Raw genomic sequence first — 20,368 nt, forward strand, 5'->3', positions numbered from 1 at the left:
GATATAGGACAGATAATCCTAAAATGTATATGGAACCACAAAAAAAAACCACAAACAAACCCTCAATAACCAAAGCTATAATAAGAAATAAGAACAAAGCTAGAGGCATCACAGTCTCAAATTTTGAGATACGTTACAAAGCTATAGTAAGAAAAATATGGTACTGGCACAAAATAGACACATAGATCAATGGAACAGAATAGAGAGGCCAGAAATAAACCCACACTTTTTTGGGCAATTAATCAATGATGAAGGATGCAAGAATATACAATGGGAAAAAGACATTCTCTTCAGAGAATGGTATTGATAAATGGTATTGATAAAACTGGACACCTACATGCAAAAGAATGAAATAGGGCCACTTTCTTACACCACACACAACTCAAAATGGATTAAAGACCTAAATGTGATGAACTGAATCCACAAAACTCCTAAAAGAAAATATAGGCAATAAAAAAAATAAAAATAAAAAAATTTTTAAAAAGAAAATATAGACAATAATCTCTTTGACACTGACCTTAACAACTTATTTATGGATATGTCTCCTCAGGCAAGGGAAACAAAAACAAAAACTATTGGGAATACACATGAAAATAAAAAGCTTCTGCACTTTGAAGAAAGCCATCAACATAACAAAAAGGAAAATTACTGAATGGGAGAAAATATTTGCAAATGACACATCTGTTAAGGAGTTAATATCCAAAATATACGAAGAACTTATACAACTCAACCTACACACAAAAAGAATAATCCAATTAAAACATGGGCAGAGGACCTAAATAGACATTATTCCAAAGAAGATATACAGATGGCCAACAAACTTATGAAAATGTGCTCAAAATCACTAATCATCATGGAAATGCACATGGAAATGCAAAGCAAGACCACAATGAGATACCACCTCACACTTGTTAGAATGTCTAGAATCAAAAAGACAAAAAATAACAAATGTTGGTGAGGATATGAAGTAAAGGGAAACTCCTACACTGTTGATGGGAATATAAATTGGTGCAGCTACTGTGGAAAACACTATGGAGGTTCCTCAGAAAATTAAAAATAGAATTACCATATGATCCAGTAATTCCACTACTGGGTATTTACCCAAATAAAATGAAAACACTAATTTGGAAAAGATATATGCACCCCTACTCTTACTGTAGCACTATGTACTATAGTCAAGTTATGGAAGCAGCCTAAGTGTCCATCAATAGATGAATGGATGTTTTATAAAACTTTTCATATATATAAATTTTATATATATATATATAAACATTTCAGATATATAAATGTGTGTGTACTTGTATGTATACACACAATGAAATACTACTTAGCTATAAAAAAAGATCTCGCCATTTGTGACAATGTGGATGGACTTCAGAGGTCTTGTGTTAAGTGAAACAAGTCAGATAAAGACAAACACCAGATGATTTCACTTATATATGGAATCTAAAAGGCAAAACAAACAAACCAGAAACAAAACTCATAAATACAGAGAGAACAAATTGTTGGTTGCCAGAAGAGAGATGGTTAGGGGGAATGGATGAAATAAGTGAAGGGGATTAAGAGGTACAAAGTTCTACTTATAAATAATTCACAGAGGTGACAAGTACAGCATAGGGAGTATAGTCAACAATATGCAACAGCATTATGGTGACAGATGGTAACTACATTTATTGTGGAGAGCATAAAATAATGTATAGAATTGTCAAATCACTATGTTATACATCTGAAACTAATGTAACACTGTATAACAAATATACTTCAATGAGAAAAAATGTAAATGGTGGAGAAAAATATACCATACTAACATTAATCAAAAGAAAGCAGGAGTAGTTATATTAATTTCAGACAGAGCAAACTACTAAGTAATGAAAATTGTCAGGAGTAAAGTAGACGTTATATAAATGATAAGGTGGTCAATTCTCCAAGAAGACATAGCAGTTCTTAACATGTATGTGCTTAACAATAGAGCATCAAACTATGCTGTGAAGTGCAGTTTTTTTTTACCATGAAGCAAAATCTGACAGAACTGCAATGAGAAATAGATGAATCCACTATCATGTTGTAGACTTCAACACCTCCCTAATCAGAAATGTACAGATCCAGCAGGCAGAAAAGCAGTAAGGACATAGTTGAACTTAACGACACAAGCAATAAACTGGATATTACTGGTATTTATAGATCACTTCATCCAACAATATTAGAATACACATTTTTGTCAAGCTCACATGGAACAGTCACCAAAATATACCACATTCTGGGCCATAAAACATACCTTAACAAATTATGAAGAATAGAAACCATACAGTGTCTGTTTTTAGACCACAATGGAATTAAACTAGAAATCAATAACAGATAATTAGAAAATCCCCAAATATATAGATATTAAACAACACACTTCGAAATAACACATGCACCATGGTAGAAATCTCAAAAGAAATGAACAAATATTTTAAACTAAATGAAATGAAAACACAATTTATCAAAGATTGTGAGCTGCATTGAGAGCAGTGCTTATAGGGAAATTTATAACATTGAATACATAAATTAGAAAAAAAGAAATATCTAGGGGCACCTGGGTGGCTCAGTTGGTTAAGGGGCTTCCTTTCGCTCAGGTCATGATCCCAGATTTCTGGGATCAAGCCCTGTATCGCTCAGTCTCTCTCTCCAATAAATAAATAAATATCTTTTTAAAAAAAGGATCTAAAATCAGTTTTCTATATTTCTACCTTAGGAAACTAGAAAGAGAAGAAAAATTAAATACAAAGTAAGCAGAATAAAATAAATATTAATAATTAAAGCAGAAATCAAGGAAATTGAAAATAGGAAATCAACAGAGAAAAATCAGCAAAAGCCAAAGCTGGATCTCTGACAAGATCAATAAAATCAATAAGCCCCTAGCCAGGCTGACTAAGGGAAAAAGGGAGAAGATACAAATGATTAATATCAGAAATGAAAACACAGACATTACTACATATCCCATTACACAATCTACCAAAACTCACACAAAAAAGAAATAGATGATCTGAATAGGCCTATATCTATTAAAGAAATTGTGTCAGTTATTAATAACCTTTCAAGACAGAAAACACCAGACCCAGATGGGATTACCAGTGAATTATACCAAACACTTAAAGAAGAAATTATACCAATGCTTTGTAATCTATTTCACAGGATAGAAGCAGAGGGAATATTTCCTAACTCATTCTATGAGGCCAGAACTACCCTGATATTCAAATTAGACAAAGAAGTTATAAGAAAACTACAATATCTCTCATTAATATAGATTCAGAGTCACTCAAAAAATATTAGTAAATCAAATCCCAAAAAGTATAAAAAGGTTATACACTAGGACTAAGTGAAATTTATTTCAGTTATACAAGGTTGGTTCAGCATACAAAAATCAATGTGACCGACTATATGACCAAACTAGTAAAAGGAAAATCACATGATTGTGTCAGTAGATATAGAAAAAAAATTTGACAAAGTCCAGTACCAATTTATGATAAAACTGTCAGTAAATTAAGAAGAGAGGGGAGCTTTCTCAACTTGATAAAGACTATATACAAAAAATTTACAGATAACATAATAGTGAGAAACTTGAATGTTTCTAAGATCAGGTACAAGGCAAGCATATCCCCCTCTTACCATCCCTTTTCAACATTGTGTCTGAAGTTCTAGCTAATGCAATAAGACAAGAAAGTGAAATAAAAAGTACACAGATTAAGAAGAAAAAATAATATTGTGTCTCTTTATAGATGACATGATCATCTATGTAGAAAATCCAAAAGAATCAACAAAAAACTCCTAGGAGTTATAATAAATTATAGGAAGGTTGCAGGACACAGGTAAATATAGAAAAGTTACTCACTTTTCTATATACCAGCAATGAACAAGTGGAATTTGAAATTAAAAACACAATACCATTTACATTAGCACACCTAAAATGAAATAGTCATGTATAAATGTATATAAGATCTTTCTGGGGAGAACTACAAAACTCTGATGAATGAAATTGAAGAATTAAATAAATGGAGATTTAGTCCATGTTCATGATAAGAAGACTCAATAATGTCATGATATCAGTTGTTTCCAAGTTGATCCATAGATTCAACACAGTAGCCATCAAAATTGCAGTAAGTTATTTCATGGATATTCACAAGCTGATTCTAAGTATTTATATGGAGAGGTAAAAGACCCAGAATAGCCAACATAAATACTGAAGGAGAACAAATTTGGAGGACTGATGCTGCCTGACTTAAAGACTTACTCTAAAGCTACAGTAATCAAGACAGTTTGGTTTTGTTGAAAAAGGAGACAGATCAATTGAACAGAATAAAGAGCTCAGAAATAGACCCCATGAATATAGACCACTAATCTTTGGTAAAAGAACAGAGGTGACACAATGGAGCAAAGATAGTCTATTTATCAAATGGTGCTAGAACAACTGGACATCTGCATGTGGGGGGAAAAAAAGACATAGATCTTATACTCATCACAAAAATCATTTCCTCAGGATGCTCTCCACACTTTTTCTTTGTATTTATTTTTTAGCAGTTTGATCATGATGTGTCTGGCCATGAATTTCTTTGGGTTTATACTATTTGAGATTCATTGAAACTCTTAAATCTGTAGGTTTATGTCTTTTGCCGCAGTTGGGAAGGTTTTAACCACTATTTCCTCAAGGAATTTTTCTATGGTATACTCTCTCATTTCCTTTTGGGATCCTAATGACACAACGTTAAACATTTAGTATTGTCCTACAGGTCCCTGAGGCTATGTTCATTTTTTTTTTTAGTACTTTTCTCCCTGTTGTTTAGGTTGGATTATTCCTGTTAATATACCAATAAATTCAGTTTTCTTTATTATCTTTATTTTCCTTTTTATTTTGGTTATTGCATTTTTCAATTCAAAGTCTTCATTTGATACCTCTTTATATATTCTGTTTTTCTGCTGAGACTCTCTACATTTCCATTTATTTCAAGAGTGTTCTCCTTAAATTCTTGGAATATGTTAATAATAGCATCTTTAAAGCTTTTGTCTGATATATCCAGCACATGTCATCTTGACATTGGTGTCTGTTGGTTGTGTTTTCCCATGTGAGTTGAGATTGTTCCTGGTTCCTTGTATGGTCAGTAATTTTAGATTTTATCCTGGATATTTTGGGAGACTCTGTGTTGTGAGTTTCTGGGTCTTATTTAAATCCTGTGGGGAATGTAGATATTATTAACAGGCAATTGGTTTGAGTTCAGACCACACATTCCAATGAGCATTCTATGGATTGTGTTTCCAGTGTCAGTTCAGTTAAAAGCCTTTGTAGCACTAGTCAACTCTATCTCATGTGTGTGCCACCCAGTGGCCAATCTGGGACCTGGGTAGTATTCTATCCCATAAATCAGTTCTCAAAATAATTGTTATATTGTTTAGCGTCAGATTCACCTATGCACAGCTAAAGATGGAGCTTATTCATTCATAAACAATTTTATGGGGTTGTTTTCCCAAGCTTTACCCTCTTTAACATTTCCCCATTCCTTTTCTTCCCTGGGGCTCACTTTTCAGTCTCTGACCCCAGAAAGATGGACTTTTGGCTACAATGTTGTGCTGTGTGCTTCCCACAATTGTACCTATGTCTGAAACCAAGCAGTAGGAGGGAAGAGAGAGAAAAACAGCAATGGGGATTCGCCACATCCTCTTGGGACCAAGCTCTTCTGATCAGACATAATGGTTCTCCTCCCTTAGAATTTTGGACACCTGTAGGCCCCCATTGCTGGTGCTGTCTTTGTTGTTGCTGCTGCTGCTGCTACTTCAGGATTTCCTGGAGTGCAAGAGAACAGAGAAAAGGAAAAAAAAAGTCTGGGAGATTTCTCCCACTCTCTATAAGCATCAAGAGATCTTTTTCCTCCCCTTCCAGACAAACAAGAATGCTTCTCCTGGAGCTCTCTTTATCCATGCCCTTGTTCCCACTTCCAGGTTTTGGGTTGCCTTGCATCTAAGCCAGGGATAGCAGAAGAAAAATAAATAACAAACTCATCACTAGTTAGTACTTTGGATTCTGGTCTGTTTTCTTTTTTTTCTTCTTTTCTCCCAATCTGCATGTTACTGTGTAATTTTCAGCGTCCTCAGACAGCTGCCTTATGCATTCTATCCAGGTTTTATAGCTGCATTGAGTTGGATAAACAGGGTGTAGTTAACCCATTTTACTTAGAACCAGAACCTCTTGTTTCTTTTATATCTTTCTACAAATAAGTGTATTTATTCACAGAATTTCTTTTGTTATTTTTATAACACTTTCTCACTTCGAAAAGCCTCCTCAACTTGTGAATAACAGTGTTACCTTAGGTGGCATAGCCTAAAAGCAAAGACTGATACAGGGATGCTACTGAGGGAGTGTTCTCAGGGGAAACCTCCAAAGAAGGACATGAAGAAAGCAGGAAAGGCAGGAGAAGGACCTAAGCGAATTGGTGGATTCAACAGAAGTTGAATTTATCAGCCTGATTTTATGGAGAGCTCTAGAGCAAAGATGGCACCACAGAGCTGTCTCTATTGAGGCAAAGGAGTTCTTTTGCTCCTTCATATTCGTGATTTGCTGTGTTGATGGGTATATAACCCCCACCTCATCTCTAGATGAGGTGGCTTCCGTGAGTTTAGAACATCTCTCCAGAGAAGGTGCACCTGTGAGTTGTTAGCAGCTAACACAGCTGCTAAAGAGCAAAAAAATAGAGCCAGTCTTGGTTCTGGGTAAGATGGAGGCAGTAGCTGAGGCTGGGTGCACTTGACTAGTAAAGGGCCTCTAGGTGGGGCATCAGTGTCATCATTTTGGTGATTAATTGCATATTTCGGTGGTGATCATCACTGAATGCTGCCATTTCCTGCCAAAACACAGAGAGTCACTAACTAGTGGCAGTGCAGGAAACGTGCTTAGGCTGAAATCCGTCTCTGGGGCAATGGTTCTTAACATTAAGTGTGCATGAGAATCACTTGGGGAACTTGTTAAAGACGCAGATATCAATGCCAATCCCCAGATTCTTATTCGGTAGCTCTGTGATAGGAGCTGCATGTTTAACAAGGACCCCCATGATTCACTTTCCGGTTGTGTGAGTAATCATTCAACTCAACCCATTTCAATGATGGCAAACATCACTCTGTTTTCATTTTGGCTCTCCCAAAGAATCTGAAGCTCCTATGGGAAGATGTTAAATTGTACATGGTTTTTAAAATACCAAATATTTTTTAAAAGATTATATTTGAGAGAAAGAGCAGAGAAAGAGAGAGAGAGACCATGCGCACAAGTCGGGGGCCAGGAGGAGGGGCAGAGGAAGAGGGAGAAGCAGGTTTCCTGATTGAGAAAGCAACCTGACCCCCCGGGGTGCAGACAGGACCCTGAGATCATGACCTGAACCGAAGGGCAGACAACGCTTAACTGAGGGAGCCCCCAGGTGCCCCAAAATACCAAATATTTTTAAAAAATCTTTATTAATTCACTGTTCCAGTGATCCAAGTAACTACTTTATGGGAGGCCTGAAATAAGGTGGTTGTAAGTATCTGGGGCAGAAAAGCAAAATCTCAGAGCATGACCCATAGGATTAGAAACCTAGGAAACAACAGAGGCAGCTAGCCCCACCAGCAGTGAGTCATAACTTTAAAAATAATCTTCAGATAGTCCAGGGGTATCAGAGTCTGACTTACACAAAATACCCATCTCTGCCAAGTGCCCAGAACTATGAATCAAAGCATATGGCTGGGATGGGCCTAGGAGAGTAGCATCTGTTTTTACAGCTGTAATTGTCCATATGGATTGAGGTCAGCATCAATCATATCATCGTTCACTATAAAGGACAGAATATTGATCAGTGTCCATGCCTAACAATACCAGCTCCATCTTGGATAGCTAGACATAGTAAGATCAAAAATGAAACCGTATTTCCAAAGGGACATAATAAAACAAAATCTAACATGAGAAACCAATGGACTCTCAAGTATTCTTTTAATTCCCTTTTAAGAATTAGGCTGCATGTTACAGGAGCAAAGGATTTACTGAGGAAAACCTGCTTAATGAGATGAATTATCTTCCCACAGAAAATCTTTAAAAAATGCATTTATCCTCTGCTGCATTTTTATACTTTATGAAACTTACCAAACACACAGTGCTGCACACTTAAATAGAGCAGTTATTTTATCTAGAAGATCAAATGCAACCTATGAGGGTCATCCAGTTGTGTAGGAAATCTGATGTAGGGAAGCATGTTAAGATTTTATGGGCCATTAAAAGTACAGATATTTTAATGATTACTCAGATCAAAATGTCATTTATAGTCATAACAAATAAGTGGTTTGGGATTTGTTACTCCCCAAGGGGCTATCATTGAGGCTGACCCTTGCCCAAGGGCATGTTTATAAATATATCAGCTTTACAGAATGGGTAAAGCACCTAGTTGTTTATATTCCCTTAATGACTGACTCTTTCTCTGCTTCTGACTTATAGTTAAATGAGCTTGTTTGCTGATAAATCCTCCTAAGACTCATGAGGTCAAAGTAAAGAATCAGTGTTGTGTGGCAACATACGATCATCTGTCTCATTTCCTTGAGGAAAGAGAGCCCTGAGCTGAGGCGATGAACAGTAGGCAAAAAATTGATTAATAGGCATCAGGCAAGATCATTTTTCTGGCTTCACTTATATGCTTGTGTAAGCAGGCAGGCTAGACTAGACATACCTCTGAGAAAAAGTAAAAAAATGGTTGGGGATGAGGTGGGGAATTGGCCAGCGAGCTGTAATCCTGGGAGGCCATTTTGCCTGCTGTTTTATAGTTTCTGGAAGAATGCAGAGACCATGACAATGAGTATGAGTGAATTGAACTAGTCTTGTGATACAGGCTGGGCTTTCTGGGAAGCCAACTCTGAGACAGAGCATCGGAGGCAGGATGCTTATTAGGGCATGCCCTCGAGATCAACACGTGGGCAAAGGAGGAGAAGGAAGCAGGAGTGGGCACAGGGTGAAGCTGAGCTGTGATGCAGGCCCAGCAGCAGCCTCGGCTGACCCACAAGTCGCTCTGGAGCTAGAAGGGCCCTTCAGAGTTGTCTTCAGAATGGTAGGAATTTCTCTTCCTGCATTGATTTGTTATTGGATATGGACAACCTCCAAAGGTCATCAAGGAAACTGCCTTTTGGTCCAGGTGGCTCTCTGGAGCTGAAGCCACCCTTGAGGGGGCTGAGAGCTGACAGTCGTCTGTCTACCACTAGGACTCCTAACAGCTGTGACAACAAGGACTTCACTGAAGGGGGATCCGGGCAGGGCATGAAAGTGACCACCACACCTAGTCGAATTTGGGCCATGGCTTATCTGAGTGATCATACTAGGTAGTGGGAACCCAAAAGAACTCTAAGGCTAGTTGTCAAAGGCAGGTTATTTTGAATTGAATTGAAATTGAATTGAATTGAATTGAATTTGAATTGAATTTTGCTGCTTCTGCCTCTAAGGATCGCTTTATTCTGAGATCCCACGAGGAAGGGTGTAAGCGAAGTGTTCTGGATGTGGCCCTACATCTGTCTGTGCGGGTGAGGCAAGCCAGGCTGGAGGCAAACCGCGGACCTGCAGGGAGGGTGCACTAGGCTGGGGCTATCCATGGAGCATCAGAATGGTGAGTGGCTGTATAACATCCAAGGCCTTCAGCAAGGGCCATGCAGTCAATATAGGGTGTCCAGAATGAAACACAAGTCAGATGGGGGTGAGACTTGGAAGTTCATGCAGTCTGTTGGGACGCAGGGGGAAAATAATGACAACTATCCTTTATTAAATACGTATGTGGATCAGGGACCTCGCTGTATACTCTACACACATCATCTCATTTCTGGCTTTTAATTCCTTGTGGCAGGCATTATTATCTCCATTTTCACGGGCAAACAAACCAATTCAGAGAGGAACTTACTCAAAATTATACAGTTGGTAAGTGGCAGACATTCTGAAGACAGGCTTTCTGGGCTCAAATTCTGACTGTTACTAGATGTGTGACCTGGGGCAAATCCTTAACCTCTTTATTGCTCAGGCTGTTCCTTTTTAAAAAGGCGATATTAAGAGGCACCTGGCTCAGTCAGCTGAGGATCCAATTCTTGTTTTTGGCTCAGGTCATGATCTCAGGGTCATGAGATCAAGCCCCGTGTCAGGCTTCATTATCAGCTGGAAGTCGGCTTGTGATTCTCTCTGTCCCTCTGCCCCTTGCACCCTTTTATACCTCTCTTTCAAATAAATAAATCTTTTTTTAAAAGGGAATAATAATAATAATGCCTACTCCTTATAGCTATTATGAGCATTAAGTGCATTTATACTAAAGTGTCAAGAGTTGGGTGCCTGGGTGGCTCAAAGGTTGGGCATCTGACTTTGGCTCTGCTCATGGTCCCAGGGTCCTGGGTTTGAGCACTGTGTCAGGCTCCCTGCTCAGCGGGGAGTCTGCTTCTCCTTCTATCTCTGCTCCTGCCCCCACTCATGTTCTCTCTCTCAAATAAATAAATAAATAAATATCCTAAAATAATAAAGTGCCAAGAGCAATGCCTGACACCGCTTAAGAGCTATGTAATTGTGCATAAACTAAGTGAGTCATTCAGCCTAACTCCAAAGCCTATGTTCTTGACTATTACGCTGCCCTGGCAGGACTCTGATTCTCAGGATGTGAAGGGTGAGAGCTAGGCAGTGTAAATACTAACAAGTAGTTAAGATATTAGGAGAGCAATCATTCATCCATTGATTCATAAATATTTACCAAACAAAAAAAAATACAAATATTTACCCTTTCTATAAGTGCTAGACATTTTTTCTAGGTAGTAGGGAATTTAAAAAAATGAACCAAACAGCCAAAGTCCCAGCCATCATTCTATTCTAGTGGGGAGACAGGTGATAAGCAAAATAATAAATAAATACCTAAATAATGTCAGGTAGTGGTAAGAGTTATGAAGAAAACAAAAGCATGACAAGGGCACAGGAAGCAATGAAGAAGGCTCTAGAGGGAAGGGGGGAGTGTGCACTACTTCAGGAAATATGGTCAGGAGAAGACTTTCTGATGAAGTGACATTTGAGCAGAGACCTGAATGAAGTGGGAGGAGTCAGGCAACTATCAGGAAGATGGGGGCACCTGGGGGGCTCAGTCGGTGTAGCGTCCAACTTTTGATTTCGGCTCAGGTCATGATCTCGGGGTCCTGGGATGGAGCCCCATGTTGGACTCCCTGGCTCAGTGAGGGTCTGCTTCTCCCTCTCCCTCTGCCCTCCCCCTGCTTGTGCGCGTGCCCTTTCTCTCAAATAAATAAAATCATTAATAAAAATATATATATAATCTGGAAAACAAGCCTGAACAGAGAAAAGAGAGGACAAAGCAGGCTTGTCAGAGTTGTCCTCCATCGGGATACGTGGGCTACCCTCAGAATGAGATGAGATCTTGGGTGAGGCAGTTTTCTTCAACAGAAGCCATCTCCAAAGTGGGCTGACAGCTGAGGACCACCGTCCGGCAGCCCTCCAGGCGACTGGGGGAATGAGTGTTTCATTCCTGAAGGGCCCTCTGGATGGTGGTACATGCTGGCTTCTACCACCTTGTATGTGCTTCATTTGCTTGTTCCGTTTGGCTTAAACATAGGGAAACAGATCCTTGCCACCAAAGAATGGATACTAAACAGCTTGAAAATGTCATTAAACTTCTTTTGCTGAAGGAGAAAGGTTGAAGTGAGACTTTAGGTGTCAGTAGGTAAAAAGACAATATAAATATTGGAACCTTGATTCCTGCATAACATGGGGCGGGGTGGGAGGAAGAGCAGAAGTTGAAATCTGAAAGTTCTTTGGAAGGGAGTACTTGGCAGATGGGGGATTTTAAAATGTGATACCATGGTTTCTTCTGCAACTGGATAACACATCAGCACTGCCCACATGCTCTAGAAACCACGTGAATGAAGAAGGCTGTCATTAGAGCTGGAAATTGCTTTGTGATTTTGGCAGTGGTTTGTGCTTAGGCCAGGCTCAGATGCCCCATTTCTGAATTCTAACCAGTAGTGGCCATTACAGTGTGTTTTGGGAGATGGTTGCTGGAGATTGTGGGGAGAAGATAGAATTCCCTGCCTTCTCAGGCATCTTAATCACGATTTTGGCAACCTAGGAGCCTTCAACTTAGTAAACTGAGCACCCATTTCCATAGCAGAGAAGTAAGCTACTGTTTGACCCAGAGAGGGAGTTTTCAGCTGTTGTTTGTTGACCGAAGCCAAGGGAAACAAGATGACAGATTGGACAACCAGCACACCATGCAATTTATGCCCTTCACGGACTGTCAAACATTAATTTAATTTCATTTTAATCATTACCATCTGGTGCTTATATAGAGAGTCAGGCCCAGATAGATATTTCGTTATCTCGAACTGGTGAGCAGTGCTGTGTTTTGGCCTGCAGCCATGGGCATCCACCCTGAGGAGGGGGCGGGGGGACCATGGGAGGGGAGGCTTGTACTGATGCCAAACATGCAGCCATCACGGGTTCCAGAAGCTGTAAATGGGACCTGTTGTTGGTGTGGCTCCCACCACGGGTCAGAGGCCCCTTCTCCTGTCGCACTCACGGAGGCATAAATGCCCAGTCGTGTCTCTGTATTCCTGGAACACTGGCAGAGGGGACTTGCCGGGGATGGTGTCTGAGTGAACAGGGACATCTGACTCTGTGGCTCAAATCTCTTGAACAACTAAAGTGACCAGTAGCCACATTTCATTTGTTCATCAGGTAATTATTAAGCACTATAAGGCTAAGGACTGGGATCAAATGACCTTTGTCATTTCATCATCCCTGAGAATCTGTGATTCTTTCTGTCAGTCGTATTGCCAGGCCCAGCAGGGAATAAGGAAGAAATAAAAGGCAGCATCCCTGCCCTATGTGCGAACTCAGTCCCAGGAGGGATTTTGCTTTCTTCCCAGTCCTCAGGCTGCACCTCGAATTATTGGTGGCCAGTAGGGGGTGGAAGGATTGCTCATGAAGTCCCAAGAAAGTAGTGGAGGGGGCATGGACAGAGAAGCCATTCATTCTCTTGAATTTTAGTTTCTCGCTTGTAAAATACCATGGTGCCCAGCAGGCTGGAGGTTGCTACTCATCAAGCCAGCTCTGGCTTCACAGACAACACTGAGTCCCGTTCATTGCTTTGTGGACCAAGATCATATGATATATACTTGAGACAGGAGAGCAAGTTTTTCCTTTTCTTTGAATATAGAAATGCCTTTTTTTTTTTAACTTTTCTGCAGTGATTTTAAGTATATGCTCAGTGCCCCCCAAATCAGATGATATAGAAAATTGCAAAGTAAATTGGTCACCCAAACATACAGACCACTGTTAACATGTTGGTATGTGTCTTTACACACACACGTACACATGCACACATATATTTACAAAAATGAGATCGTGTTATAGGTAATGAAAAGCAAAATCTCTTGCTGGGTGACTCCGTTCTCCAGCCAGATGTCAGCAGGACCAGAAGGAACATTGAGGGGCTTCAAGCAGGGAAAGGGAGGGTAGCATTGCAAAAGTTGCCACTTCAGATTTCAAGGCTGGATGTTCTTTCCAGCTCAAGCTGGGTCTGTCCAACCCACCTCTTGGCAACCACTAAGGGCAGATTTGCCAGCCCTCCTGAAATATGACACCACCTCCATTTGGAATGTGAATCTTGTTTCTTTCTATGAAACATTACAATTTCACTTTTAAAAAGTAACAAAAAGTACTTTTCTTTAGGGAGGGCTAAAGGACAAGTAAAGGTTAGAGGAAGTGTTCACAAGAGTTAAAATGGAGCATGATAAGTAAAGGCAAAATCATTTCCTGCCTCACTTTCCTGACTAGACATATTTTGTTCTTTATGTTAAAAGAGAACACTATTCCATAAAGAACTCATTTTGATCCACATGCATCAAAATTAAAAGGATGTGTTCTTCAAGTATATTTCATTCCAGGTAAGGATGTGGTTGAAGTTGTCTCCTGGGGGAACTCTACTTCCTTTTGGAAAGTGACCAGGGAGTAGAGCCCCATGGAGTCAGGCCATAAGGAGAAGTGGAAGAAGCCAGGCCCATTTTGGTGGAGAAGGGGAGTCTTAGGTTAGTGGAAAGGTGGAATGAACTAATCTTATATTCTTTCAGAAGTTATAACCTGAATGAAAGGATCAGACTTCTGGTGAGACAGAGAGCTGACATAAAAGATTTGAGAGGATGGAGAGGGAAAAGGAGTAAAGGCAGCTAATGTTTATTTAGCAGCTACCTATGTGTCAGAGGTGGTATTAAATTCCTTGTATTCTCTTATGTAATCTTTAGAGTAATCTTAAGAGGTAGATGATATTACTGTTATTTTATAGTTAAAGGGATTAAGACTCAGAGAGGTTAAATAATTTGCCCAAAGTTACACAGCCATTATTAAGTAGAAGAGGCTCCTCCCTCTACTTATGACAATCAAAATGTCTCCAGACATTGTCTTCAGACATGTCTTCTGGGGAACCAAAATCATCCCTCGTTGAGAATCAGTGCTTGTTTGAGGTTCCCATGGGAAGCACAGGGAGGGTAGGTTTTGCACGGTGGACCTGCGGGACCAGGCTGTAGACAAGCTTCTCAGTGTGCTTCAGAGTTTCCTGGGGTTGCAAGTGGAATGAGAAGGAGGCTGTGTGTGTGTGTGTGTGTGTGTGTGTGTGTGTGTGTGTGTGTGTTGTGGAAGAGAAAAATGATGAACTCTTTCTGTTTTACTACTGTGCCTCGTGTCAAGCTGTCCCTTGTCTACAGTAGATGAACAGCCCAGAACTAAATTGTACCCCTTACTGGTCCTTTTTTAAAAAAAATGACAAGCACACAGAGACCATTTTGCTGTTTGTATAACATCAGTTTTCCGGTGAGTTCAGTTTGGATGACAGGTTCTTAAGCAGCCATTTCACAGCCTGTCAGTTTCTGGGTTGTTAGGGACATTTTCACTTGTAAGTACTTCTGTGCAGCTATTAAACAAATCAATATGTGGTTCCAATAGAAGGAGTGCTGTCAGTTACAGCAGAGGATCTGATAAAACATGCAAATACTTTCTTAGCTGGAGTTTTGGGTCTGCTTTGGCCTTGAATATGTGGGCCCTGGAGGGGAAATGAGACCCCTGAAAAGAGTTCCAGATTTTTAGTGATGGCAGAAGAGATTTCAGATGTAGACTCCAAAACCCCTGTATTCCCTATAAATAGAAGTAGCAAAGAGATATACGTATAGGTTAATACCTATGGTCATCTCTTCATTTCATTAGTTGGATTCATCATAAAAATTTATTAATTGAGATTTCTCATTTCCACTGTCCCTTCCAAAGTCAAGTAGGGGAGCTGGCTGGTGTGGATACTATACAGACCCTGCCAGAACCCTGTCTGATCGCTTTAACTAGTTTGGTGTGCTCAGCACCCAGTTCCGGTGTGCTTTTCTGTTAATGACTACCACCTGGACAGAGCTTTGACCATTGGCGTTCCCTTGGGCTACTGGAGTTTCCTCACCTGTATAAAGACCATGGGAATTTATATTTCCCTGGGGATACCCATAGCCAATGGACAGGACTATGGAAATCCAGTTCCCTTGAAATAAACACTGGTTGTAATTTACACTCCAAAGCTAAACCTGAAGATTATTAGGAAGCTCAGACTTTTCCTGAAATTGCAGCCTTGCTCCTTGGCTATCCTTTCTTTCTCTGTGCTACTCTTCCCACTCTCTTTTGGTTTCCCCCAGGAGCACTTTCCCAATAAACCACTTGCATAGAAATCTTCATTTCAAGGTCTGCTTCTGGGGAATCTGACCCAAGACATAAGCATTCCAAAGTCTACATTTAAGTGGGAGAGGAGATGAATTTATTATTCACATGGGATGTTCCATAATCTTACCGTCACCTATAAAGTAGGTGTTCACTAGATGTTTCTTGCTGTAGTGGATGGTAACCTTGGGCTGGAGAAATGAGAAAACAAACAGACCTCTGCTGCCTAGGCACTGCTCCCCTTGCCTCCACAGCCGAGAAAGCCACAGAGGACCTCAGGAGCTGTTGTCGAATCTAAGTCAGGCAAGGGAAAGAAGAGAAGCTTCTTTTCCTCAAGTTTTAAATGAATTAAATCGTTGGCACCCAAGGTTATGCCTCGGTGCTTTCATACTTGAAAGGACATTGCCGTTGAGAATAGTAATTCAACCAAACAAGTTGGTGGTGAGGAAACTTGGATCAAAAACCTATTAGGGTATGTTGGCTAATTGAATTTATTTAAAAAAAAAAACAAACCTGTTGGGATGAATCTGATACTGGGGTTTGAGACGATTCCCACAATTTTATTGCAAAATTCATTGACGATACAGCACTATTTTTGAATGCTTTCTACTTGTTTGACAGTGTTTTCTCCTGTGTATCATTTAATCCTTGTGGTATACTTATGAGATAGTAAGAGTCCCATTTTACAGGCAAGAAAGCTGAGGCTCGAAGAGCTTATGCTACCTACCTTAGGTAAGACTCACAGGAAGTGGCAAAGCTGGGATTTGAGCCCACATTGGTCTGATTCTGACAGTTACGTGCTTAACCACACATCAGAGTACATTGACTCTCTTCTCTCTAAAGCGATGAGGGAAGGGTTTGTTAACATTTTCACAAGGCAGAAAACTATCTCATCTGAGAAGGTGTATATAGACATTTTTCACTTCCTAGAAAAATAAATAAATATATAGGAAATTGAAATATATTCAATGACCCCGACATACTATAATACAGATAATATGTTATATGGTGAAGTTTTCTCTAAGCTTAGCATTTTCTTATTACAAGGTCAGTATGATGATTAATGGTTTATGCACAAGGTAGAAAATGAACATTCTCTTTGCAATCATTTGGAGGATATTCCTTCTTGTATAATGTATTTCCTATGTGAGTAGGTGCGAGGATTGTTCTTGGGTTTGAGTTTTTGTTTTTCCCCCTAATCTTCACTCCCAGCCTCTTTTTTGCCCTAGAACCAAGGCCAGAAAGGCTGCAGAACTACTGCTGCTTTACCCAGTTCCCTCCAGGATTGAAAAATGTGATATTCCAGAATTCTAACAGTTTTTGCAAACTTCAAATGCAACATGAGAACATTTTTGGACAACAACCCTCCATGAAGAAAATTTACAATGTATCCTGTATGTAGATACAGGATATGTGCTCATATTTTAGCTTAAGCAGTGAACAGGGACTGCAGAACTCTTTTTGAAATTTTAAAATCTTAGTTTCCGGCAACATAGAAAATAAAATTTGAAAGTAACTTCAAAAGAATGAATTTTTATTTTCATTTAGAAGTGGGTCCAAGATTTAGAGCAAAACTCTCCTCTCTGGGTTCAAATATTGTTTACTCTGAGCAGAATATGCCTTCCTGTTTGATAGAAAACACATGAAAGTGTTCTAATAGTGAAACAGCCTTAGGCAAGTGGTATTTAGGAAAATAAAATGCTAAGCATGAAATCACAAAACTGGAAGAGACCCTATGAGAACATCTAGTTCTGCCTTCATCTTCTGACTGAGAATAGCTAACTCTTTCTATATGGGTTATTTTCTATTCCGGTAGGATTCATAAGTCTACATTTTCACCTTTAGTGCTCTTTCACATGACATGTTTCAGTTAATGGTGGAATATCTGGGTAATCACAAGAAGCCCCAGTACCCAACAAGACACCCGGCACATAAATAGTATTCAGCTGAACTTCTATTCAAAGGAACAAATGCATCAACACATGAAAAATAATGAAGGCTGAATAGTAGAAAATTTAATGGGATTCTTAGTGTGTGATCAATTAATAGAATAGAAATGAATTATGTCCCAACTCAATGTCTTGCAAGCTCTCTCCATTTCTCATTCTACAGTGTGGATCTTGAACTTCTTAATAAGTAAGATGACCATGTAATGTATATTCCAAACAGGGACGCTTTTGAGTGTGAAAGGGGGCACTATTTATTTTTTTATTAGGTAACACTTCTAATTCCACAAGGACAAGACTGCTCAGGGCAAACTGGAACTAACAGTCACCCTCTCAATGAGGGATTAGTAACAGGAAACAATATATTCTTTTAGATTCTAAAATAAGAAAGGAGTTTCAAATCACAAATGAAGAAATGAATTTTGGAGGCGCTTCACTATCAATATTTAATGTTCTTACCATGGACCTTCTTACCTCATCTTGGAATTATGGGAAGAACTGGGACAAAATGAGAGATAAAGACTTGTTTCTCATAATTAGGAAAGAAATAAGAATTCAATTCTTATCAAAAGCTAAACTCAGAGTGCACACAGCGGCCCCCTAGAACTGTGTCTTAGATTGAACAGACTTGGGTGCTCCCGCCCCTTCTCCACCTCCTCGTATCCCTGCCGACTTCTCACCACCCTTAAGCCCCTCCCCTTCCATGAGCAACTTCTGGTGGAATCATCTTGTTGGCTATCCCAGACTTCGATTTCTGGGACCAGCAAACATCAGGTTCTGTGCTTAGCTCCTCACTGCACACCAACCATGAGCGACCGTATCTGCCAGAATTTTTCTGCCAAGGTGGAGGCCGCACTCCAGCACCTCATCAACCTGCATCTGCAGGCCTCCTCCACCTACTTCTATCTGCGCTTTTATTTTGAAGGTAACGATGTAGCTCTGAACGGCATGGGCCGCTTCTTCCAAGAGTTGGCTGAGGAGAAGCAGAAAGGTGCCCGGTGTTTCTTGAAGATGCAAAGCCAGTGGAGCGACTTCCCCGTTCTCCCGGATGAGCAGAAGCTGTCCGAAGATGAGTGGCTTAGCAGCGTGGATGCTATGGAAGCTGCGATGGTCTTGGAGAAGAGCCTGAACCAGGCCCTTCTGGATCTGCATGCCCTGGGTGCTGCCAAAGCAGATCCTCATCTCTGTGATTTTCTGGAGAGCCACTTCCTGGAAGAGGAGATGAAGATCATCAAGAGGATGGGTGACCACCTAACTAACCTCCGCAGGCTGGCCAACCCCCAAGGGGGGCTGAGTGAGTATCTCTTCAGAAAGCTCACCCTGAAGTCTGATGAGGAGACTCCTGCGCCCAGCAGTCTTTGAGCAACCCATCTGCCTGCCTTCCCTGGTGTGGAGATTTCTGCTGGAGCCTCTTTCTCCAGCCAGGAGGCAACTTTTTAACCATGATGAAACCCTTGTCCAAGTTGTGAGATCAAATAGAAACAAAAAAGGTTCTTTGGGCTGAGGGGGAAAAAAAGCTAGGCTGCAGGGGGTGGGAGGGATATGCAGAATAGGATGGAGGATTTGTAGTATGTTTAATTCTCTAGATTTTCAAAAGAAAATGTACCTAACTTTTGTGAATTTTCTGTATATGTTGAGGATCTATGTTTTCTGTGTCAAGAAAAATGAACTTACCTATTCATAAGATGCATACAATTTTAGAGGTTTTAGAATTTCTCTGAAACCATTCTCGGTACTAGACTAAGCTTCATTGTTTTAAAATTTACCTTTGATTCTGCCTAGCAGAGGAGATAGCTGAGTACCTTGACCATATCATCTTGTGCCCTCCCCCAACCTTCAAACTCATGATAAAATCAATTTTCCTGGTTTTTAAGTTGCTGTGATGCCATCTGGTATATTGAATATAATAAGAAAAAGCCCTGCGAAATTCATCTTTGTGTCTCCAATTAGGTTGCTACTAAGAACACTGATTACTACATCATGCACTGACCTCTTTAGGAAGCCTCTCAGGAGAAATTTCTTTCTGGTCTTAGTATTAGGAATAAGAGTTCTTCGCTTGGGTAATTGGTTTGTTTTTGTTTTATGGACACTGTAAATGATGTAACTAATTAAGTTTCCTTTTCTGACTGCCTGTGAGAAAGCTTAGAGCGAAATTTGTGGTCCACCCAGAATAAAAAAGTAGGATTGTATAAGCATTTTTACACAGGCTTCATTTCTGATTCTGCTGTTACTAATTTTTTGGTGTATGTTATGGATCCTTTTAAGCCATCTTAAGCCCTTTCTAGAACAAGGTTGTGTATAAATAGATAAATAAACTTTAAATATGCTGATTTAAAAATGGCTCTGCAGTTCATTTCAGAGAAAAGAGAAGATAACTTTCAGGAAGCACTAACAGAGCCCAAGTGATTAGAATGGAGGTGGGTCAGATGGAGGTTAAATTCCAGAAGCCAAGAGAAAGAGAAGCAATAAAATGTGGCATTCTTTTAAAAACGTTCTTCATTTTTCTGGTGAGTTCTTTTCTGTGAAATGCACACATTTGTGTCCCACAGATACCAATATAATAATTGTGTATTATTTTCTTTGCACTTTGCAAACCTGGAATTATAACTTGTTCTCAAACCACAGAAGTGAAAAAAAAAATCAATTCTTTTCCTACAGCACCTTTCCTTCCTGGAGC

At 39.8% G+C, this 20,368-nt stretch overlaps 1 protein-coding gene across 2 annotated transcripts in view; it reads left to right on the plus strand.

Annotated features, from left to right (window-relative positions):
- The window catches only part of LOC309856554 (ferritin light chain-like), a 74,733-nt gene extending 54,704 nt beyond the window's left edge, over positions 1–20,029 (plus strand). Inside the window, exons 2-3 of one of the 2 annotated variants that reach the window (XM_082717910.1) lie at positions 13,864–13,947; positions 16,975–20,029. In XM_082717910.1, coding sequence (XP_082574036.1) covers positions 18,499–19,053 — 555 coding nt within the window. In that variant the 5' untranslated portion in view covers positions 13,864–13,947; positions 16,975–18,498 and the 3' untranslated portion in view covers positions 19,054–20,029. The remainder of the gene's footprint in view (positions 1–13,863; positions 13,948–16,974) is intronic. The other variant, XM_082717911.1, reaches the window with a different exon arrangement.
- The last annotated feature ends 339 nt before the right edge of the window (positions 20,030–20,368 follow it).

Source organism: Mustela nivalis (genome assembly GCF_964662115.1).
Source record: "Mustela nivalis genome assembly, chromosome: X".
Classification (NCBI taxonomy): Eukaryota; Metazoa; Chordata; class Mammalia; order Carnivora; family Mustelidae; genus Mustela; species Mustela nivalis.